The sequence below is a fragment of the Coturnix japonica genome, chromosome 22 (genome assembly GCF_054131305.1).
Source record: "Coturnix japonica strain WE chromosome 22, WE-NBRP24, whole genome shotgun sequence".
Classification (NCBI taxonomy): domain Eukaryota; kingdom Metazoa; phylum Chordata; class Aves; order Galliformes; family Phasianidae; genus Coturnix; species Coturnix japonica.
The window spans coordinates 9,996,846-10,020,954 of record NC_140684.1 but is presented as its reverse complement, the minus strand read 5'-3'; the positions used below and the strand labels follow the sequence as shown (position 1 = coordinate 10,020,954).

Here is a 24,109-nt window from a genome sequence, read left to right as displayed (position 1 = left end):
TCCAATGTCTCCCACACCCCTGTGTTGCTGTGCCATCTCCCACCATGTCCCTGTGCCACCTCACCACCCCACAGGACAGCTCTGCAAACAGGAATCACACACCCCAATCACACAGTGCACATGGGGTTTATTCATTAGCCAAGCACAGGGCAGGGACAGCCAAGGCTCCTGGCCACTTAGCTCAGGGGCAGTGCTGGGGACAAAGGGACAGTGGCACTGAGGGGAGGAGGGGGCTGGTACCACAGCACCAGGACATGGGGACACAATGCACACCAGAGTCAGGGGGGATGACGTGTGCTGCAGACAAAATGCATTCGGCACATCCAGCATGGGGTGCTGGGATGCCCCAAAGCTGTGGGCTCAGCTCCTGCAGTGGTGGCACCGAGGTGGGCATGAAGGGCTGTGTGCCCCGACAGCTGCTGAGCCACTGCTCCAAGGGGCTGAGCTGCAGCGAGAGGAAATCACATGGATGCTCCTCACATCCATGGGAATGCGACAAGCAGCAGCAGGTCTGCGGGAAGGAAAACAAAAAGATTCCAGTGCGAGATTTGGGTAAAAAACTTCCCAAGGAAGCAGTGGAGGAGGAAAGGCTGGAGGCAGCACAGAGGGGAGCAGGGAACAGGATGGGCAGGAGATGCCGGGCGGCTCCAGGGTGGGGAACAGCCACCCTGAAGCCTCTTCCAGGTTCATTTCCCACCCAGCCCATTAGCTACAAAGCCATAGGAAAATAAGGGCTTAAGCAGATGGGATAAAAGGCTGACGGTGCTTGGAAACTTCCCTGGGCGGGCGTTGTGCTGTCACACTGCTCCTGGTGTGGTCAGTCTCTGTCACCTCGGTTTGCAGGGCATGGGGGGGGGGGATCACTGCAGGACGTGGCCATGGGAAACCCCCAGGTGTGGAGCTGGGGTCTGGAACAAGGTGATGGGGCAGGATCCAGGCGGTGAAGGAGGTGGGCACCGCGAGGACACAGGGCTGGCTCTGCAGGGGTGTCACAGCGGGGACAGGAACGGAGGTGCTGGGAAGGAGCCCTGGTGTTTGAACCTGGTGCCAGGAGGGTGGTACGGGGGGGACGCCCGCGGGGTGACCCAGCACCAGGCACCGCGCCGGGCCCCTTCCGAGTGTCTCAGCCCAACTCGGGGGGCGGGACGGGGCACTTGCGGTAGATGTAGATCACGCCAGAGATGTAACCGCTGCCCGGGCCGTTCTCCTCCTCCTCCTCGGAGGTGGCCCGTTCCCAGCGCGGCACCTCTTGCTCCAGCACGCGCTGCCACGCTCCCTTCTGCTCCAGGTCCCGCAGCGCGGCCTCCAGCTCAGCCCGGTACCGCCGGTTCGAGGGGTTGCAGCGGGTGGTCATGCACAGGAAGCCCCCTGCCGACAGCGGGTGGGTTACAGTCGCCCGCAGCGCCGCGTCACCCCGCGGTGCCGCCGGGCACCGGGACGCGGGGCCGAGGCCTTTCCCGTCTCCGCAGCTCACGGGGGGTCGCTCCCTCACCTGCCCGGGTGACGCGCAGCAGCTCCGGCAGCGCCGAGCTCGGCACCTGCCCCTCGCCCAGAGCCCCCACCAGCGTCACGGCGTCGTAGCGCCCTGCGGGGCACAAACGTCACCCACCCGCGGGGCGCACGCGGGGCGGCTCCGCTCCCGGTGCCGGCCGTTACCTGCGGGCGCGGGCAGCGGCTCCCGGCCCAGCACGCAGCGCTGCAGCTGCACGTACAGCCCGGTGCCCCGCGCCAGCTCCAACATCCCGGCGCTGCCGTCCACGCCGTGCAGGCGGCGGAACCCGCGGCGGTGCAGCTGCGGGACGGGGGACGGACGGAAGGACGGGAGCGTGGCCGGGCCGCCCGGCTCCCCCCCGCCCCGCTCGCCCCGTTACCTCCCGCGCTACGAGCCCGGTGCCGCACGCCACGTCCAGCACCAGCGCCTCGGCGGGCGGCGAGGGGAAGGCGAATGCGAGCGATGCGACGGCCAGGTAGGGCGCTCGGTAATCCAGAGCGGCCACATCCCGCTCGTAGCGCCCGGCCCAGCCGTCGTATCGCTGCAGCAGCTCCGACAGCCCCGCACCACGATGCACCGCAGCGACGCGCTCCCGCACACCCGCCGACAGCTGCATCGCGTCCCGCCTCTCGCCCCGCTCCGCCCCGCTCCATCGGCTTAAAGCTCCGCCCCGGGCCGAGGGGGAGAGCGGCGGGGGGACGGACGGGACGGACCGTGCTCCGAGCTGCCGGGACGGGTCACCTCGTGTCAGCAGCGCACGGCCCGCTGCTGCAATGCAGCTCCATCCCACCGCTGTCCTTATCTTCTCCCACCTGCACGAGGCCACGTTGCTCTGCTGATGCCAGGACGTGTCCTGTCCCGTGCTGCCACGGGTGACACCGTGGTGCGGAGCAGCTGCCCGGCCCCGGGCAGGTTCTGCATCTTACACACACATCCCTGGCTGCCCACGGAGCGGGGCGTGTGGTCACACGGCCCAGGAGGAGTGTGAGCTGTGAGCGATCAGAGCCATTAGGGCTGGAAAAGACCCCGGTGCCACATCCCCACTGATCCACCCTGACCCTCCCCAGGAGCAGCTCAATGCCATCACCTCTCGTCCTATCGCTGTCACCTGGGAGCAGAGTCTGACCCCCATCACCACCTCCTCCTTTCAGGCACCTGTAGGGAGCTGTGAGGTCTCCCCTGAGCCTCCCCTGCTCTACACTGACCCATCCCAGCTCCCTCAGCCGCTCTCCATCAGACGTGTGCTCCGAGCCCTCACAGCTCCGCTCCTTCTCTGGACTCACTCCAGGTCTCACACTACAGAAGGGCACAGCACGGAGCCGCGGGGCACAACCCACCCCGTCCCGTGTCCCCTCCCCCGCAGGGTGGGCGCGGGCAGTGCAGAGCGGGGGCCTCGAGAGGGAGCCCTCCGCCCGCGCTCAGCCCCTCGCCGGGCACTGCCCGCCTGGCCGAGCCGTGGGGCTGCAGCGCTCAGCAAAACCTCGTGGCTCCTCACGCTGCCCCTGAGGTGGCCTCAAAGTGACAGCTGTACAAACAGCTCCTGCTCCCCACGGCACCGCAGCTTTGGGCTGGCTTTGGCCCAAACCCGGCTAACCAAGCTGCAGGATGGCCTCGGTGCCGGCACCAAGGAGCCGGGAATGCAGCCCCTGACATGGAGGGAGATGTGCCCCAGTGCTTTTGTGGGCACCCGACAGGTCTGGATTGTGCAGGTGGGCGAGGGGTGGGAGGCTGTGGGAACGGGGAGCATCACTGCTCATGCATCCCTGAACGCATCCTCTGAGCTTGTACTTCTCTGATCCCAAATATCCCGCATAAACCCCATGGTCTGGTCACCCCCCTGGTGCTTGGAGTTATTCAGCCCTGGGATGGAAGTGACTCCTGGGGCTGGACAAGGGGACAGATGCTCCCTGGTGCCAGCCGGGGACTTGGTCCCCTCGAACTTCATCAGAGACGTGGCGGCCCCTCACACAGCGGTGCTGCTGGCTGGGATGGCTCTGCGCGTGCGTGCCTGTGCAGTGCACTGCTTTCATTTCCCAGCATCCAAACGTGGCTGGAGTCCATCAGCCCATGGACCGTCCCATCCTTCCCCAAAGCCCAACCCACCGGTGTCCGAGGACAAGTGGATTTTGCCCCCTCACACACACCCCGCAGCACCACGAGCCGCCCCGAAGGCTGGGCCCCTGCCCGACTTCTCAGTTCATAAATCTGAGCACGGCTGTGATTGATCGGGGCCAGGGCTGCTGTCACTGAACCATCTGCACCGGCCCCTGACACCCGCGTGGCTCACGACCAGGTAGCAAGGAGAGGCTGAGATATAAATCAGCATCACAGCACGGAGCTGGCCGGAGATCAGACCTGCAGTGCAGACGAGAGGGCTGAGGAGCAGCTCACAGCTGATTCACAGCTGCTGGCACGGCTGGCACAGTCCTCCACCTGTGTGAGCCACGTTGCCACGCTGCTGCAACCCCTGGGGACATGACATGTGGCCGAGCCCTGCCCACGGTGGCTCAGCAGAGCCTCAGAGTTTGATTACTCCCATATCAGCTCCAGCTGGTACACAGCACTTGTGTCATCTGCATCCCACCCTCAAGCATGGTGCTGCCACTCCCCCGTGCCCCTGGAGCACACAAATCCCAAGTCACTGCATTGTGAGGACGTGGTTGCTCCCACCCTGGTAACATTCCCACTTCTGACCCTACCCTTCACACCAGCACCTCTGTTCACCAGCACCTTTCTGCAGCTCTCTGCTGCCCAGCTCACCCCCTTCCCCACCATAGAGCAGCCCCACATCCCCACCCACCCCACTGCCATTCCCTCCTCTTGTCCCCAGCTTCACCTGCTCCCTCCTCACCCAGGTGCCACCTCTCCTTGTGACGGGGCACTTTCCTCCCCATCCACATGCCCTGGGATCCGCTCCCTGCGCCAGCTCAGCTCTGTGCCCACACCCAGCTCTGTGCCCGGCTGCTCCCACACCCGCTGTGCCACCTCTCAGCACCTCATCCCGGTGACTCAGTGTGACTCTCGGGATCATCACAGCCTCGTGACTTGGCATCGATCCCCAGGGCACACCCTGGTGACCCCGGGGATCTGCCCCATCGCACCCTGAGACTGTGACTCGCTGCTGACATTCCTGCCACGTGGTGTAAATCACAGCGCGTGGCTGCGGTACCGGGGCAGAGCGCAGCCCCACGTCCCTGCAAACAGCCTGACCCCACGGGGCACAGCTCAGCGCCCTCACCCTGCCTTTGTGGGACCCCCAGGCCAAGTTCCCTGTGCCCCAGGGGATGGAGGCTGCCTTGCTGTGGTCTGGCTTGGTAATAATGTGCAAACTTTCACTGCAGCAGAAATTAGGAGTGGATTAGTGACTGCAGTCAAACAGCACAGTGACTCAGTGCTGCTGAGGTTGGCCCCAGGCAGACTGCAGGCTCTGGGCTGTGGGGGTCCTTGGTAATCTGAAAGCATTTAAGGGTGCGTGGTAACACCAAGCCCACCTCACTGTGCCTGGACCAGGTCCTGAGCGTGTTTTAGTATCTGGATCTCAGACAGCAGCACTGAACAGCATGGATACCAACAACCATGGTATGTTGGCTTGAGGGGCTGGAGGTACATGAAGGTGAGGGGTGCTGGAGGAACAGGCTGAGCCTGGGCACTCTGTGTCTTGGGGCCCTTCAAGCATTGGCTGAAGGAATCACACTGTGGATTATCACTGAGAACAACAAACATGGAGCTCACGTGAGTTCAAAGGGTGGGTTCAGCTCGAGGTCACCACAGCAAAATCCACAGTGGATTAGCACGTAAAAGGGCTCAGCCTTGGCTCAGAGGGTCCGTGAGCTGCAAGCTGCTGTAAGCTGGGGAAGTATTTGAGGATGTGCCACCCTGTGTGGGCCACAGTGGAACCCAGCAACAGGACAAGGGGCTGCGCTTCACTGCTGGTGCATGGAGCTTACAACTTTGTCTCCATCCCATCCTTGTTTGCTGTGTGTCCCTAAGGTGCTGGCCAGACCTGGGGTCCTTGCTGTGACCTGCAGTCCCACCACGCACGCAGCCCCGGATGCTTGCAGGCTGTGTGCAGCACAGATGCTTTGGGTGATGCCAGATCTTCTATGTTTCTTGGCCTCCAGCTCCTCGGCCATCTCGCCAGGTATGTAACTATCCCAGCTATTTCCTGCTGTACTGAAAAAAATAAATAAATAAATACAAAATCCAACCCTTCCCCCTGTTTGATATAAATACACAGCGTGGCTGCCCAGCCCCCTGGCCGGACAAGCAACATTGCAGACGGATTGCGTCCTCCAGCAGCACAGCCAGCACCCCGTGCCCTGCTTGTTCCCTTTGGCAAGGGGAGCAGAGGGGTCTGCCATGGCCCCAGCCCAGCTCCCGTCACAGCTGCAGTGATTTATGACCTGCTTCCCTCCTCCTGACGAGCACATCCTGGGAGTGGGTGCTGCTGCACCAAGCTGGATGGGAAAGGGGAGTGCATGGTGCCCCTGAGCTGCTCTGTCCCCATGTTAGCCCCAGTCTGGGGCAGCCCACCAGGCCTGGGAATGGGGGACATCCCCCCCAGTGTGTTTTACCAGTGTATGTTTTCTATCCCATGATGGGAGTGCCTGGGATCCAATGTTGAGGGCCCAGATCTGCAGCCCCTTGCTGATCTGTTCCTAGTCTGGTGTGACGGGTGCAGCCCAGCCTCATCTGCTTAATAAACAGATAATGTTTTATGAAGGCAACTCAATGGAAACCCCCATGGTTTGTGGGGATCTGACACCACCAGGACGGGGGGACAGGCTATGCACGATGTGCTGTGCTCAGGACCTGGTTATACAGTGTGAGTGCAATGACATGGGCATGGAGCTGCAGCCCTGGATGCTGGTGATGTGCAGCGAAAGGCAACACAGCCCAGCATTGCTGTGCTCCTCCTGGAGCAGTCAGTGAGTGGATCTGCTGTCCCAGGGTTTACTCCTGACTGCTCTTTGCCCCTGTATGGGCAGTCCTTGCTTTTGCAGCTATGGAGTGCAGCCTTGACCAGGCCATCACCTCAGGTCACCTCTGTGGTCAAGCTGCAAAGCACCAGGGACTCGTCCCAAGCTCCATGACTGCAGGTGACTGATAAAATCACACCACATCCAAACAAAGGAGGTGCTGGGCACCATTTGCAGCCCTCCTGGGATAGCTCTCCTGCCCAGCTCTGTGCACTGCCCGGCCCCACGTAGCCATGCCCACAGCTCCAAGGAGCGATGCCTGCAGCTCTGTGTGTGTGTGGTAGGTCTCTGGTTATTTTGTCTGCTCTTTCCCGCCGAGTGCAAGAAACTTGTGGTCTGAATTCCAGTTTCACTGTAATTGTTCTGTTATCTCCCCGCCAGGGTCTGGTTTCACTCATGCTTTGAGTTGCTGTCTGAAATGAATGGATTTCTCCCCTATTAAGAGCTGTTCCTCCCGCTGCCTGTGTCTGCCCTTTTCCACTTCCACTGCTGCCCCTGCTGCCCTCCCCTCGGCCCTGAGCCCACTCACACCAAGTCTCTGCAGCCTGAGCTGCAGGCACATGGAGCAAAGGCTGCTGGAAAGGACTTGGAAGTATCTGAAAAGATCTGCAGACATGGAGTGATGGAGCAGGGCTGGCTGAGTCGATGGAGCAGAGCCTCAAAGATGGGAAGCAGGAATGAAAGCACCAAAAGTGCCTCCCCAGGCCCCCTCCAACCTCAGTAACCCATCTAGTTGTGGCACACAAGGATGTGCCCCAGCGAGGTGACCATGAAGCACACTGACCATCATGCCTATGGGGCTGATGGCACTGAGACAGGACATGGTAGGGTAAATGTTAATGGAGGTTTCAAGGACAAGGGATGATCCCGCTGCCTATTGTGGTACAAAATCACCTCTCCTAATGCCCTCTCCAGCTCCTGGGCCACTTTCCAGAGCGTGGCTTCCTGGACATTCCTCACAGACCATCCCTGTGCTCCTGGTACCAAGGGCATTATTTCAGTGCTCCACGTAGCAGCAACTTCTGCACCCAGCATCCCCGTACCCCGCTCCTAGTGCTGATGGTGGCTGTATGAGTCAGACACAGCTCTGCATCCTGCACTGCTCCGTGTGCTGGGCCAGAGCCGGTGTGACATTGCTCAGGACACTGGGATGCGTGTGGGTGCTAATCTATGGGGCCATCACAGCAGGCACGGAACCAAGATCCCACTCTAATTGGCCTCGTCCAGTAATTCTTCCTGACAAAACAATTAAGTTTCTCAGGCAAGAGATGTTCTTTGCAAACAGGCCATGCCAGATGCTTTTGCTTTTTTTATCTGTGGTATTTCAGGATCTTTTCCTAATACTCACTCATTATTTTATGAGGCACAGACCAGTCCTGCCTGCCCTTTTGAAGCTGAGTATCACACTCATGTTCATTTGTTGTCCCAGGGCTTCCCTTCTCTACGCGAGGGCCTTTTTTTATTTTTTCCCCTAATTATTTGAAATAAACATTCTTGATTTGTAAAGGGCTGGGCCCTGCGAGACAGGGCAGGGAGTGGGACCGGCTCCAGCCCTCCAGGCTGCTGAGGCTGCGTGCACTGCAGCAGGACTGAGGTCAAAGCTGGAAAGTCTTGCACAATGGGCCCCGTCCAGCAGAGCCCGTCTCCCCTGGGGGGTGGCAATGCGTGGAAAACGTGAGCTGGGGCAGTTGGAATGGTTGTGCCTGGGCTGGTGCTGCTGGAAGTCCCTGTGCTCGCTGCCATTGCTCTCTGTACTAAATTTTGATGGTGTGCATCTTCTTGCCTTTGAATTTCAGTGGTTTCTTCCACCCTCTGGGGCATCTTGCCCTTGGTTTTCCCTGCCCCAAGTGCTTGTGCAGGTCTGGGGGTGCAGCCATGGCACCTTGTGGGCTGGCGCCCTGAGAAGGGATGCGGAGGTTGGCATCTGTTGGGAAGTGAGGCAGAGGGATGCTGAGGGAGGGCACAGCCTCCCATTGATGTGCCATTGGTGTGAGCACCCTGCCATAGCAGCCCTGAGCCAGGTGCCAGCTCTTTAGTGCCAGCAGTGCTGGAGCTGGCAGTGGTGGCAGTGCTCCCCGATGCTCTGAGAATCTCCCTTATTCCCATCTCCTGTTCCTCCAGCTCCCTCTGTCCCCATCTCTTCCATGTGCTGGGATGGAGCATCCAATCCCACCCCTCACACATGAGCAACAGTGCAGGTAAGTGACCCCATTTCTTACACAGGGATCCTCTCCCCTGTCGGCTCCATCCCACAAGGCCACACCTATGGCAGGTGCTCCCATGGCTCAGGGTGGCCCTTCCCAGCAGGTTCCAGCTCAGCCACTCTATAAATCTCCCTCCCTGTGTGCTGCAGATTGTGGGGAGGCAGCCTGGGCTGAGGGTGGGAGCGTCCAGCTGCGGCCCTGCTCTCCACGGAGGAGCTGTGTGTGGGGATGCCAGCATTTCCAAAGTGCAAGACAATTGTGCTTTATTTCCTCGCTGCATAGGAAAAATAATAAACATTCCTGGGGTTTGTTTTCAGGCTGCTTTGTGGAATAAATCTCAGACTGTTGTTGTCTCTCTGGGCCCTCCGGTCCCACAGAACTGTGTGTTCTCTCTTCATGAGTCACCACTGACGCTCCGAAACGCGGCGCAATGGCCCCGTGCTGCTCTGGCTGGATGTGCTGCAGATGCTGGGGCAGGGCTGCTCTGCTCCCATAGGGGTCAGTGAGCCCCCGGCACTTCTGCCTGCACCTCTCTGACTGATCCCTTGGGCCTGATGGTGCCTTCTGGTCCCTGGTTTTGTTACCTGTTGTCACAGAATGACAGATCTTTGGGGGGGGCGGGAGGGTCTGTCCTGCAGGATGAGGTCTGTCCTGGAGGAGAACAGAGCTGTGGGGGAGCCAACAGCATTTCCCAACCCCTTTCCTTGGGTGGGAATTGGATGCGTCATTGGAGCCCAAAGGACGCTACGGCTGCTGGCCTGTGTCCTGCAGGAGCAGCCTTCAGCAGTGCCCATTTCATGTGGTGGGACCTGGTCCTGCCCTTAGTGTGATGCAGGACCTCATAATGGACACATGGCTCTATGGGAGAGCAGCTCACCGTACCCATGCCCTGGCTGATGCCCACCTGGATGGCACTGAGATGAATGATCCATATGATGTGCAGGAGTTGGAGTCAAACCGGCACTGCAGGAGCAGCTGAATGTGCCATGGGATGACACGGGGCTGGGAAACACCGAGCAGAACTGGGTGTCCTTCCTGGAGAGGTGGTTCTTGGTGTGACCGACACGCTGGCACTGCCCACATCATCTCCAGCACCCAGCATAGGATGGCCAGGATTTAACAGCATGTGGAAGCCTCATAACCCTACCTTCCAAGTCTTGCCAGCCTCCCTCCTGCACATGGTCCCACCATAAAGACAAAGGGGACCCTGTGAGGTCCGTGTGGACCATACATGTGGGTGAGGGCAGCCTGGTGGGCACAGCACCGCAATCAGCTGCTGCTGGATGCTCCCTTGTGCATGACCTGCACTGATGGGCTCAGCCCTTTGGCTCACTCACATCTGGGGCCATAAGAGCCAGTGCACGTCCTGTCGGATGGGATGGGGGGGTAAAGCAGCCTGCAGGAGGTCGGCACGTGCACGTGGCTGGAAGGCTGACCTCAGCCGCAGCGTGTCCCAAAAATAGTCAGCTCTAGAAACACGAAGTCTCCTCGAGCTATTGCCCAACACGCTGTACAAATATAGCGGCAGCAGTCAGTGCAGCGAAACCACCGCCAGGAGCTGTGCGAGTTACGGCAAACAGAGGCTCAGGGGATGGAGGTGGTGGGAGGGAGCGCATCCCCGCGTTCAGTTGCTGCTGGTTATACAGCAAAGGAGCAGTCTGGCTTTGGAGGGTCTCGAGGTGTTATCTGTGCCATAAAGAAGGTCGTTGTGTTGCTAATGAGTGGTAAAGCTCAACAATCACTTGAGCCAGACGGAAACACCCACCAGGCGCCCAGCCCTTACATGGAACCAGCCTTGGTTGAGAGGGACAACGGTTGTGTTGTGCGGGTATAAAAGGCTCTAAGCACCTACAATGAAAGTCTTTTGTCCTGCACCAGCGAAGGAGCCCGCACCTCTTTCACCACACCCTCTAGGGAGCTTGATGCCTCCTTGCAACACTTGCAGAGCTGTCCAAGGCAAATAACGGCCCCGGAGCCCCCGGAGGTGCAGGGTTCATTGCCCCATGCGGGGTCACACGGAGATGCTTTTATCAGAGACGGGAGCGTTTAGGAGAAACGTAACTCCAGCTTGTAGGGAAGAACCACGGGGGGATGTTCTTCCCCTGGAGATGCCCGGTAGACGCTCAGCTGGTGTCTTACACAGCCAGTAACATCTTGAGAGCCTCGGAAAAGAGTAGATAAGAGCCGGTGGCTGCGGGGGGCTCTGGACACTGTCAGGGTGAGGAGTGAGTGGACCGTGCTGTGCTAACGAGGAGCTAATTGCTGAGCTCAGGATCCCTCGGCAACGGGCTGGGGTTGGACATCAATGAACAACGTGTTTATTTGGACATCCGAAAGGTCAATTTTCTGAACCATGAAACAGTCGCTGGCATCACCGCCCGGGGCTGTAAATTTAGAATGGGAGGTGTTAGCAAAAGCTGGGACTCGTTCAAGGACATCCCAGCAGTGCCCCAAAGCCATGATTTCATAGACCAAAATAACCCTCCCAGGGAAGAGGCCGTTGGAGGCTCAGCTCACTCGGAGGAATGCTGCAGGTGGGACCTGGTGCAGGGAGGGGAGGGGAGCAAGGAGCCAAGTGTCTGCTCTGCCTCACTGCCATAGAGAGGGTGGTGAGCCTTCACCTCTTCCTCATCCTCCTTTGCTTCATCCTGCTCCTGGTGCAAGGCAGGCTGAGCACATCTCCCACTGTACCAAATGGGGTGTCTGACCCACCGGCTGGAGAAGCTGACTCTGATTGGAAGGGTGGGAAGAAGGGAGGTCTGCAGTGACCTAAAGAACTGTTGGCTGGAGTGTGCAGGTGGGAGGGGGGGAAGCCAAAGAAATCAATGAGCTGTTGCTGGCTAATGGCAGTGAGAAGCCTTTGAAGATATACATTAAGGGTGACCAAATCAAGCCAAACCCAGTCTCAGCCTTGTGCAAAACAAATGGAGTCAAACTGCAACATGCAAAACCATAAGTATGCACCAGATGAGTCCAGTCTGTGCTTGGGTTGGAGCATAAAGATGCGTTCAGCCCCAGTGGGGCTAAAACTTTACATCTGTGATGAAGGAGGCTGTGCAACCACGGCTCAGCAGGACCGATGGACTTACACCCTTGAGCCAAGAATGAGCTGCTGGAAGAGCTTCTGATGTGCTGACATTGACACTGAACAAGCCTTGGGAAGACAGGACAAGGTTGAACCTCTGGAGCTCTGCCAGGAGCCGGGGGCTGAAAGCTGAGGAGGGGGACAGTGACCATGTGTGCTGTCCATTCCCACGGGCTGGGAAATAACTGCACGGTTTGGGGCTGAGCGTGTCCTGCTTGCTAAGAGAAGGCTGCAAGGTGACGTGATCATTTTTATAGGTCCTTGCACATAAAGACGTTTCCTGGTGGGGGAGGTTTCAGGAGCTTTGACAAATGTTTGCTACGGTCCACTGGCTGGAAGCCTCATTCAGACAAATTCAGCCTCAAACACGCTGTGGTTTCCCACTCCTCATGGGCCACAGGTCACTGGAGGAGCTTTTTGGATGCAGGGAGGATTCGCTGCTGCCCGGAGCAGCACAACATCTTCCTGCGGCCAGGCGTTGGGCCAGTCTGTAGGAGAAATCATGGTGTGCGTCCCGTTCCTTCCCAGCCCTTGTGAGGAGCCAGCTGCAGTGCTCATGGTGCACTCGGCTTCTTGTTAAAAAGGGGTTTGTGACCCATGTCAGTGACCCAGGCAGCGAGGGCAGCACCAGAGTGAACTGTGGGACCTGGGTGATGGTGAGCACTGAAAGTGATGCAGGAGGTGGACATGGCAGCGAAGAGGAGAGGAGGATGTTATAGGGTAGGGACATAATCCACCAAACGTGGTATGACAAGTAGCTGAGGACAAGGGGTGTCAGATGTGATGTTTGGATGTGTTTTGGGTGCATTCTCCAGGATGCTCAGATGCTTGTTGCCATGTCCACCTGCCTGGAATCATCCTTGCAGCCCCATCGTGGCCTCTCCTCCTCTGCCCCATCCTGCAGCCCAACCTCAACACGTGGATTTGCCAAGTCTGCACATTGCTGTGAGCAGGGCACAACTCACCCGCACCCCACAGGCACCCCTCCCTCCATGAGCTCTGGGGACAGGCAGGGCTCTGGCCAGCTTCTAAAGAGCCTTTTTCAGTGCTAGAATAATGCCAGTCATTGTGCCTGTTTGCAGAGCTTGTGCTCTGGACAGTTCTCAGAGCCTTTCATTTCTTTGGCAATAGTTCCATGGGTGGGAGGTGGAGGGGGCATGAAAGATGCTGTGAGAAGAAGCCGAGAATGAAGCACATCCTGAGCAACACAATGCGCCTGAGCCCCATAGGGCACTGCTATGGGAAGCTCACAGCTTTGGGAAGGGGGGATACAGGGCCCATCCTTGCACATGTCCTCAGTGACACCCTGGGCTGGAGGCAGTGGGCTGAGAGTCCCCTCCAGCTCCCCAGGAACAAGTGCCCACCCTGCTGGGTCTCTGAGCCCTGTCCTCATGCTCTTGGGCACTCAGTTCCCTGCTCCCACCAGCTGCCAGCCTGGGGAGAGATGTCCACTGCCCACTCTATCTCACCGTCTGGGAATGTCTCCTGAGACTTCGCCTGCATTTTCATGTCCTTATTTGCACCTCTGGAGGCTCATTCATACCCTGTCTCCTCTCCTCCTGGGTGCATCTCCTTCCCTCTGCCAGGACTAGGACTGGCTTCAGGATCCCTCCTAGCTCTTGGACATTGTTTGGTGGTTCTGGGGCTGGTGGTCAGCACCAGTGAGGAGAAAAACTGCCCCTCTGTGACAACCCCCACCTCAGAACCAGTGTCTGAACCCACAGGGTGCTGAAATCACACCTTCCTCCTCATCCATTGCTCTGCCCAGCCACAAGCTTGCCATGCACACTCCCAGCTCGTGTCTGGCCTGTCTCATCCTCTGCTTTGAGACTGCTTTTTGCCTTTGGTCTGTTTCTGAACTACAGCTGAAGCCAGCTGGGAACCCGTGCTTCCCATGAGGTGCAGCTCTCATGTTCTGCCCCATTAGCTCGGGGTAACACAGCACCTCGGGGCTCCTCATGCCCAGCCCTGGCTGCTGTGCTGCATCTGGATTCCTTGCATACAAACCCTGTCTCATGGGCCATGTCTGGCTGCCTGGTGTATAATTCCTAGATAACAAGTCACTCCTGGATTTCCTACATGTGATTCTTGGATATCATGGCATATCTGGATTCCTTACATTCAATTCCTGGACAATATGGCACACATGCTCTTCAGCCAAGGCTGGAGCTGGAGCAGGACTTTCTCTTTACAGTTTAAAGGATTTTTTTTCTGGAGAAGACGAAGCTTTGACCTGAATTGCTGGCTGCCTCACAACATCTCCCTTCTACCTCGGCTTTGGCTGCTCTTGGCTGGGAGCCTGGCTCGAAAACAAAGATCCTATCTCCCCCCACCCCCTGGGCTTTGGGATTGCTGGCGGTAGACACGCTGCCCCTCGCCAATCACTGCTTACAATAATATTTTTCTCTAGGATTGAGCTTGGAATAACTTTGTTTTGACATAATCTGAACTAATGTCTCCCCGGCAATGACAGTAAACACTCGACAATAGGTCACAGCACAGCCCCGAAGCTCTGCAGAAGGGGCTGCATCATTCAGACACACAGGGCAGGGTCTGGGCCACTGCTGCAGGGAAGGTCCCAGTGAGAGCAGGGTGCCCCAAGACATTGGGCTGGAGCCTTTTCCCCTTGTCCTCTTGATGGACAGAGATAGGAAACGCAGCACGGGGCTGTTGCTAATCTGTTCCTTGGGCACGAGGAGTTATTGTGTCTGCGGCGGTGGCAGCTCCAATTTAAACACTGTCACCACACTATTAATGGTCTTGGCACTCGCTGCCACAAGAGCTCAGTCTGAGACCCAGGGGCTGATGTTTGTGCAGCCCCAAAAGAGCTTTGCTCTGTGCCTCATCCTGCCTTTGCTCCAGTGCTGTCCCCTGAGCTGCTGTGTCCACGGTGCCACGGTGCGTTGCCTCTGTACAGCCCATCAGGCCTTGCTTTGCCCCCTCCCCACCTTCCCAGGGACAAGAGACATGGACTTATTTTAGTCTTCTTCCTACCTTGTCTGCAGAGCTCTGCTTCCCACTGGAAGCTGCACCCTGTCCCATCGCACACCAGGACAGTGCAGGTCCTGTGCAGCACTCATCATGCACAGCCTGTTGTTGCTTTGGATGGATGAAACCATGCACTTGGTGTTGGGATGGGGAGTGGGAGACGTGGAATTGGAACTGGGAGACTTCTGAATGTCACTGGAGCAAGTTGTGCATGACTGAAGTTGGATGGATGTGCCCAATGACTGGAACTGGGATGGAACGGGAAGAAGCCCTGTGTGGATGGAGTGCCACCAAATACCTCACTGGGCAGAAGGAAGGGGACAGGCAGGTAGGGACAGCCCCTGGCTCAGAGCAAGTGCTGATGTCCCCCTCCTCGAGAGGACGGTGGGCTCCTGAATTGCCCAGGACCTGTCTGGGTGGCCTTCTTCATCCTTCTCTCCTTTCCTTTCCTCTTTGTCATGTTACAGGAATCCTTTCATCCGCATGTTTGTTTTTCTTTCCCTCTCCTTGCAGATGCTCAGTAATTCTTTGAACACATCAGACAGCTTTGTGTATCCCTGTACCCGAGCTACTCCATGGATTCTCCCGCAGGGGAAAACAGGCACCTCTGGAGCACACTGCACATGGGCCTGAGGTCATGTCTGAAGGCAGCCTGGCAGCTGCAGGCAGGGATGTCTGCTGTGCACAGCGGGTGGGCAGTGAGCTCAGGGGGAGTGATGGTGGGTGCTGGCTTGAAGAAAGGTCCCCGAGTCTGATCCATCAGAGAGTCACAGCCATGAGCTCTCCCAGCGTCTCCATGTGGTGTGATGCTGCACCCTGCACTGTGCCCATCTCTAACTTTGCTTGGGTCCTTGTGTACTAAGCAGACCACTTGGGCTCTGAGGCAGAGACCTCAGGAGAGCTGTTGTCATAGTTCTCAGCAGGTGATGAGGAGGAGATGAGGATAGAGCTGCTGGCCCTGTCCCCTCCCCACCACTCCCAGGGATGGGATGTGCTCAGTGGGGATGAGGAGAGCAGCTCTGCAGCCACCTCCTTCCAATGACAGTGTGGGCAGAGCAGGACCCCCAGCACACAAGTGACACCCTGGTGCTCATCTCACCATGAGCAGCATCCAGCAGCTGCCTCTGCCCACGTGCAGAGGAGCCCTGAGGACATGGATGGGGAGGGGGAGCGGAGCGAGGCAGCACAGAGGAACAATTGAAAAGAGGAAAAAGGAAATCCTCCTGGAGCTGTGAAAGTGTTTTCCCAGACTGTCTGGCCTGCTCCGATGACCTCATTCTCTGAGGTGATGTTAACTGGGCTGAGGCTGGGGAACAGGCTGTGCAGCCCTATGAACCCCAGCACCGCACAGCGCCCAGCCCTCCTGCCCAGCAGCTCCACCAGGGCTCCCCCACCACAGCCCTCATTAAACCTTATCAAAGCTGTCCTTGCCAAAATGCCCACCTTTGGACAGGGGCTGTAACAAGGGAAGAATTTTCCACATTCTCGACCAGAGGAATTTTCTGATTTCTTCTGTGGAGGGCGAGAATCCAGTGGAATTTCTCTCCTCTCACAGCTGAGCATCAAAGCTAAGCCTCAAATGTGGACTCTCATGTATCTCAACACTGACTGGATATTACAGAGGGAAGAGGTTGAGTTATCCTTGTGAATCTCAGTGTACCAAAAGGTATTTCTGGTCTTGGTGGTAGCAGGGCAATACTGAGAGGCTTCTGAGGTTCAGGTTTTGTGAAATAATGGCTGTAAATTTGGTGCATCCAAAAAACACAAGTAATGCAGTAATGCTGCTCTGCCATTTGCTTCTGCTCAATGGTGTTCACCTGCAGCCCGGAGGCAAAAGAGTGTTGGGCAGCTGCATCACTGGACACCCTGAACCTTCTCTGCTCTCATTGCAAGCCTGGGCAACACAAGGGTCAGAGGGCTGGCAGACTGTGCACCCAGATGGAAGAGCTCTTGCCTTGCTGCCAAGCTCCAACACCACAAAAAAGCCACAGTATTTGCTAAGTGCAGTCTTTAGTTCTGTGTTCAAGGCCTTCAGACAGTGACCGAGCTGTGGTTTCCTCTAGAAAGTTGTGGTCACTCCACTGGGAGCTGTGGGCAGCATGCACTGGGCTGTGGCATAGGTTGGAGGCTCTTCAGTGGGAGAGGAAACCAAAACCACGAACCAAACCTGCATCTGGAGATTGACCTGGCATGAAAGGAGCCTGCCCATGGCTTCCATCCTCCTCACCTTCCTCCAGACACCTTGAAATGATGGCAAGCAGGATCCAAGAGACTGGGGGCATCTCCACATTTCCCTTCCACTTTTGTCCTGCCTTCTCAGCCCACATCAACCTCGTCCTTCTGGGATCCCCCACCCCTTCCCTAACCACAAAGGCTTCAGAGCAGGAACACTGAGAGCACCCACCCTTGGGTCACGATGACATTTCTTGGTCACCCCCTCTGACCAACTCAGTTATTTTGCTATTCATCCTCCCACATCAACACCATGAGACCATAGGCAGAAAGTGTCTGAAAACAGTCTGTTTTCCCCCTGGGTTTGGCTTTCAAGAGTTAAAGGAGTTTCTCTTACCATCAGTGCTGCTGATAAGCACACCCTAAAATGCCCAATGCCATTTATTTGCAGCTCTCTTTATAGATAAGACAGGGCTCCCTGTGCTATTGGAGGCTCCGTTCCACTCCCACTGAGCCCCTTCAGAATGGCTGCAGTACTGCGTTTGTTTACACTGCAAGAGCTCATCAATCCCCAGTGCTGACACAGTGCTATGGGATCTGAAGTACCACTGATGAGCAGGGGCTGACAGTGGCATTTATTGTGGTGGAGCCTCATCAGCTTTTCCTCCAGCACTGACAATGGGAAGCCAAGCCAAGAAGTCTTGGGAGACTCTCTGCCAGACATGAGCCACGTCTCGATTGCAGCTTTGGATGGGAGACCCGGCGCGCTCCAAGCAAGCGGTGATAGCACTGACACACTTGTGTGCCTGCCACGTCTGTAGGCGTGGAGCTGGAGGAGAGCAGCATCCTCTGCATCGCACTGCCTGGGCAACCAGAAGCTTATCTGAGGATGAGCTTTGGAGCGTTCCACTCGCCTGTCCCCATGTTTTTTCCCCTGTGAGATATCTGTCTGCCTACACGCCATTGGCGTCCTCAGCCCAATCTCCACCTGTCAGCAGTTGGAGGCACGCAGCTTGCCAGACATCTCCCTGCCCGGGCTCTCATTCTCCTGTGTGCCCCTTTGCAGCTCCCCCTCGCTGGGCTGTTCTCGCCTTGAAAGGAAAGTTTGCTTGTCTTGGGTACAACGGAGCGAAGATCTGCAGCCAAGGAACAGCTGCCATCAGTTCTGCTGAGCCCTGTGCTTGTTCTTGTTGCCGGATCTCTTCGCCATTCTTTCGACAGCCTTTCGCTTTTGTTTTTTGAATACATTCTTCAGCATTTCTAATGTGGACGACGCTGTTGTGATACCCAAATTACTCCCTGGAACTGGGCAGCCTCTTCCAGACCTGGAAAATCTGAATCTGCCCCTGCTGATTGTCGAGATATCCTCGGTTGGAATAAAGGAGTGTTTTGTCCATGGGACTTGGTTCTGCCGCAATAGTTTGTTGTTTTCTGCCATTAGAATTAGTTCAATCATAAACATTTCCAGTTGCATGACTTTCACGTCATGTTTTATTTCCTACTAGTTCTGCTGTTATTCCCCTTGGAAATGGCTTTATGTCGAGACTTCAAACACCTTTTCCTTTCAGGACAGCACAGACTTTTCTTATGGGATGACTTCAGTAGATGAGTTACGACTTTATCATCATTATTGAAACTACTTGAGAAGCAGCTGATGTTCGCTGTTGAGTCTTAGTGATGTCATGGGATTGCATTTGGATCAGAGCTTTCCTTGTGCTCTGTCCCAGTTTGCAGATTCTAACAGCACAATCTTGCCATCTTCTTTGCTGTCCAAATTCATCTGCAAAGTCTCCCACAGTACTAATGAGTCCATCTCTGCCTTAAGGATGTCACTGAAAGCATTGTTGTTAGGCAGGAAAGTACTGACCTCTGCATCTGGTTTTGTGTTGTTTTGAGACATAACTCGAGATCCAGATTCTTTGCTAATAAAATCATCATCTCAAGCAGAATTTAGAGCTGGCATATTTTGTCCTAGCACTTATGTTTTAATTTTCTCTATTTCTGAATAAACAAACCAGACCTGAATATGATATTTCTTCTTGTTCCTCTTCTTCTTCTTTTTTTTCAGCTTATTTTTTGAGCCAATAACTTTATATGGGCCCAGCCCATGCTGTTGTTCACCTCTCTTGCCTAATCTAGATCTCAATTAATTGAGAACAGCCTTGCTTTCTCCTTATGAGCTACTGATGCTTTGTTATGGATGTTTTCTTCTCCAGCACTGGGACACCACTCCTTTCCCCTTCCCGTGACAGCTGATTGCAAGCAATACAGCTGTGGGCCCTCCCCAGCTGGAGCAGGGCTGGTGCTCAGGGGATGCTCTGGAGCTGGTCCAGCTGCTGCAGCAGGCAGCACTGCAGGGTCTTCCTTGGATGGTGGGTTGGTAGGAATCAACCCAGCCAACATCACCTGGAGAGCACCCAGTTATTGCCTACCGTGAGGATGCATCTTCCCCCAGCCTGAGAAAGCCATGCCTGGCTGGGGGTCATGGCTAGAGAGAGAGGGATGGCGGTGTAAGAGATGCAGGAGAGATGGTGGGGTTGTGTTAGGGCAGAGGAGTGGGGATTCGTCTTGGAGAGAGGCACAGGAAGGCCAGGCCAAACCGGAGTAGGCAGGGGTGTAGGTCCTGTTCTCTTAGCCCTGGGATCTGATGGCTTGTTAGGGATGGTGAGGTGCTGTGCCAGTCACTGGAGATGGGCTAGACATGGCTGGTGGTGCTGGGTCAGAAATAGGCTAGGACATATGTTTCCCTTGTGGTCATTCCACTCACCTCCTCACCAAGGTGTGACCATCTCCAGGAGAAACTACCTGAGATCTTTCTGGCTTCTCCTACACAGGAATCTCACATAAAAGACAGAGGCTGCGAGACAGGAGGACCCCAAGGTCCCTAGGGATGGCCAGCGCTGACACCACGGTCCAACAAGACCAGAGGTGGGGAGCAGATCCTCCCCAACCAGCCGTGCCTCCATCTGCAGCCTGCTCACATCCCTCACTCCTGTCCACCCGCTCCAGGCAGCTGCCTGAGCATCTCCAGATGTCCCGGCAGCCGATGAGCCAGATGTGCAGCACTGCCGGGGGCTGTGAGCAGCAGAGGGATGCTGTCAGCACCCCCCACCCCGTGCAGCCCCCCTGGCTGGGGGTGGGGCACAGCCCATGGGGACAGCCCTGACCCCTCTGCAGGGGCTGGGCAGGGCTGCGCCTGCCTGCAGATGTTCGCGTGCCCCCTGACCCCCTGTTCCCTCACTGCAGGGCCTGTCTGGGTCACACCAGGGGCTGGGCAGGTGTGGGGAGCGCCTGATGTTTGGCTCAGGGAGAGAGGTGGAAGGGGATGAGGGGGGCTTTGCCAGATGCTGATCAAAAATTGAAGTAGCCTTGAAAAATGCCCCGGGGTCCCCCCGTGCCCCGCAACAGCACCAGAACACAACGAGTCTTGCAGGCAGCATCCTTGGCCATGACCCATGCTAAGGACAAGCTGTCCCTCAGGAAGGTGCACGTTCTGAAACCACCCACCCCGGTGCCTCAGCAGCCTTGGCTTTGCTGTTATTGTGTCTGGGTCCCTTATCTCCCTGCCCCACCTCTGAGCGTGGTATCCCTTGTGCCAAGGCCATGGGCGATTTGCAGCCCTGTGCCAACCCCACCACTGCAGCTTGGGGACAATTGGTGGAAGCCGTGCCCCCTGGCAAGCCCTGAAATCTCTTCTGGGAGTGACAAAGTTGGGGCCATGCTTGTTGCCATGGCTATGGGTCAGAGATGTGTCTAAGGACATGGCTACAAAGAAAGAGAACCCAGACAAACACATGGAACCCAGGTGCTGCATGGTCCCCATGTCCCATCCTGCCTCGTTCAACTTGCTGGCATGTCCCCAAGGAAAGGGCTGCCTCTTGGTGGTGTGTGCTGTGGATGCCTGGAGAAGGCAGGAGGAGTTTAGCTGTGGAGGACAAGCTCCTTATAAAGACTGGAGGCACGCAGGCAGCTGAGACTTTCCTAGGAAGCCAGGAGTTCCTAGAAGTTGGCTCCTGGTGCCAGCGAGCGAGTCCTGCAGAGCATGGGCCAGCTTTCCTGGAAGGAGTCACTGGCCGTGGCACTGTCTGCTCTGTGCCAGCTCTTGTCTGGCCACAGGCTGCCCTGGCGGGTACAGTCATGCTCCCTCTGCAACCCTACTTCTCCCTATGGGCAGGGCTGTGAGCATGGAAAGTCTAAGTGTGCCCAAAGCTAGTGCCCAGCTGTTCATCCCAGCCCTATTTGTGTGGATGTGTGGCCAAGAACTGCTGTCACCACTGTCACCAATCCCAGCCGCAGCCCCGTACTGCTGCTGGCCTCAATCCCAGGATGGAGAACATCCCAAGCACCAGTATGACCCATGACTAATAATGCTTATAGTCCTGCAGCTCCTTCCCATGAGTCCTCTATGAGCCCATCCTGTGACCGACACCTCCAGTCTCATATGGACACCTGCTCCCCATTTCAGGCTTCTCTAACACTTAAGGATCCCTTCCAGACCCTGGCACCACTTGGCCCCTCCATGCAGACGTTGGTCTTGGTCTTGCTGACATGACATGGGAGCAAGCAGAGCTGGGAGGGATCTGAGAGCACCCAGGTTAGGAGCTGGTACCCAGGTTAGGGAGCAGTGGGACAGCAGGGGGACCATCTGGGAACAGCCTGCTTCTATCAGGGACATTTGACTTCCACCATGTGCCCATCACAGGAGCAGAAGGGGGATGAGGCCAAGGCCTTTCTTCTTGAGAAGCACTAGTGGAACTCCAGTCACTGGGTGTCTATAGAGAACAGAGATCGCACAGGAACTGTGTGCCCTCTGTCAAGTCCCCACCACCAGCATCAGATCAGCATGTGGCTGGACAGGAGACAGCCCTGAGATGGTGGGCAACCTCCAGGACCTCAGGGAACTTTGTGGGTACCTGTGCACAGCTCCATCATTGGTATGTTCTTCCCAGGGGATGGCACATGGGGGACAAGCACCACCACACACGTGGCAAGCCCCATCCCTGGGATCCCATCTCCTTGATCCCAAGATCTGTGACACCATAGGACCCTCATGACAAGGACATCCCTTGTTGCCAGCTTAGGGTGACATTCACAGCCCTTACAGTGTTGTTCCCTTGGTCAGCCCAAAGCCTTGCAGCATCTCACCACCCCTTATTCCAGTTCTCAGTGCCACCCATCCATTGCTGCTGTGAAGGCTCCTGGCCACATGCTGCTTGCTGTCTCCCTGCCCCCAAATCACACTGTGAGCATCTCCATGTGCTGCCCTCCCTGGCCCTTCAGCACAGCCCATCCTCTCTATAAAGCCCAGACGATCCCGTGTCACCCGTCTCCTCCTCCAGCCTCCCCAGTAATTACCTCGCCTTATTAAAAAGAACAAAAAGCACAAAAAAAAAAAAACCCAAAAAAACCCAAAAACACAAAAAAAACCCCAAGATTTGTTTTTTTTTTAAAGGTGCCAAGTCAATCTGGTACAGTCTATCCCTGATAAACAGCTCTCCCTCGGGGCCTCTTGGGACCAGAAATAGCACAGAGCCTGGACCTGCTCAGAGCAAACATTCCTCCCCGCACACACACGTCTGCTTCCCCCGGCTGCTGTCTGTGCGTCCGTCTGTCCCTGGGAGCAGCAGGGGACTGGTGCCACCACTGCTTCCTCCTGCCAGTCCCAGTGGTGGCAGTGTGCAGGGATGGACGTGAGCTCACTGTCCCTGTGGACTTCTTAATGCAGCCGCTCACCTAAAGCATCCCAGACATGACTGTGAGGATAAGGACTTGGAGAATCTAAGCACTGTCTATTGTGTCTTTATGCACATTGCTGAGTGCTCCATTCCTGCTGGCTCAGATGGTCCCAATGCTCCTTCCTCCATACAGCAGGTGGGCTCAGTGATCTTTGTGGGTCCCTTCCAACTCAGGATACTGTAGGACTCCATGATTTTTATGATTCTTCCCAAAGCTTCCATCCAGCCTCTCCTGTGAAGGGCTCACAGATGAAGTGAACACAACCCAAGATACCAGAGCATTCCTGCTTCCCCAGCTCTCTGTGTCACTGCACACTCACAAACTACCTGCCAGACCCCAGGTTGCCTCCTGAGGAAGAGCCCCCCAGCCCTGGCAATGAGGTTTGCAGCTGTAGGGCCAGAGCCCCCATTCCCACTGGAGCACCCAGACCTACACATAAGACATGGGGTTTGCTTCTCCCTCTGCATCCCATGCCATCTGCAGATGATATTAATCATGTTTTTCATCCATTAATCACTAATGACATTAATAACGTTGTTTTCATCCACAGCAGTGTTAAACAGTGGAGAACTGCAGGAACTCTCTGAAAACAAACATTTTAAGTGATGGGCCTCTCCACAGCCACTTCTGAGAGCTGACTCTCAGCCAGCATTCAATTACATTTCACGTATGCCATGTGGCTTTCATAGTGTTTAGTCTCTAATGGAAATCCAGAGGAGTATTGAATTACCTGTCCCACAACAGCGAGCTGCATCAACACAACTGCTGCGGCTGGAATTACATCAGAGAGCTGTCGTGTTTGCTGGACATGATCCCTTGCCTGGCCATGCACGGCGGCTGTTGTGCTCCCAGCCATTCCCCATGTCTCACGAAATGCAGACCCTCTGCCCATGACTGGGGTCAGCTGGGCTGCTGGATATCTCGGTAGAGAATGGAGATGTCTGGTTGGGGTGGCCCCATTCCCATTATGCAGCCCCACGGTGTGGTTGGGTGGGGGTGAGGATGGTCTGACTCACAGCAGGGACATCTCCAGTACTGTGCTGGGATGTCTTTGTCTACCTAAGGCTTGGAAACCTGCAGAAGGATGGAGATCCCATGATGTTCTACTGGAGAAGCTGTCAGCCCATGGCTTGGGAAGGGTCACTCTTTGCTGGGTTAAAAAACTGTCTGGAGTGCTGGGCCCAGAGAGTGGTGGTGAACAGTGTTTCCCAGGGGTCAGTAATGAGGCTGGCTGTGTTTAATGTCTTTATTGATGATTTGGATGAGGGAATTAAGCACACCTGCAGTAAGTTTGCAGAGGACACCAAGTTGGGAGGAAGCACTGATCTGCCTGAGGGTAGGAAGGTCCCACAGAGGGATCTGGACAGGCTGATCAATGGGCTGAGGCCAATGGGATGGGCTGCAACAGGACCAAGTGCCAGACCCAGCACTTGGGTCACAACAGCCCCATGTA

General features: G+C 56.4%; 1 protein-coding gene across 1 annotated transcript; it reads right to left on the bottom strand.

Annotated features, from left to right (window-relative positions):
• Positions 1–110: 110 nt before the first annotated feature.
• Positions 111–2,116, bottom strand: METTL27 (methyltransferase like 27). Its single transcript, XM_015881036.2, has 4 exons — positions 1,872–2,116; positions 1,657–1,792; positions 1,493–1,585; positions 111–1,368 (listed from the first exon to the last, which is right to left on the bottom strand). The coding sequence occupies exons 1-4, from the start codon at positions 2,106–2,108 to the stop codon at positions 1,124–1,126; spliced, it is 711 nt and encodes a 236-aa protein (XP_015736522.2). The 5' UTR covers positions 2,109–2,116; the 3' UTR covers positions 111–1,123.
• Between the last annotated feature and the right edge of the window lie 21,993 nt (positions 2,117–24,109).

What these genes read in the sequence shown, in the direction of transcription:
- METTL27 (XM_015881036.2), bottom strand. Translation starts at nt 2,108, where the DNA reads ATGCAGCTGTCGGCGGGTGTGCGGGAGCGCGTCGCTGCGGTGCATCGT. An exon ending in GCCGCTGCCCGCGCCCGCAG is followed by an intron (nt 1,586 to 1,656) that starts GTAACGGCCGGC and finishes TGTGCCCCGCAG; the next exon opens with GGCGCTACGACGCCGTGACG. An exon ending in GCTGCGCGTCACCCGGGCAG is followed by an intron (nt 1,369 to 1,492) that starts GTGAGGGAGCGA and finishes CGCTGTCGGCAG; the next exon opens with GGGGCTTCCTGTGCATGACC.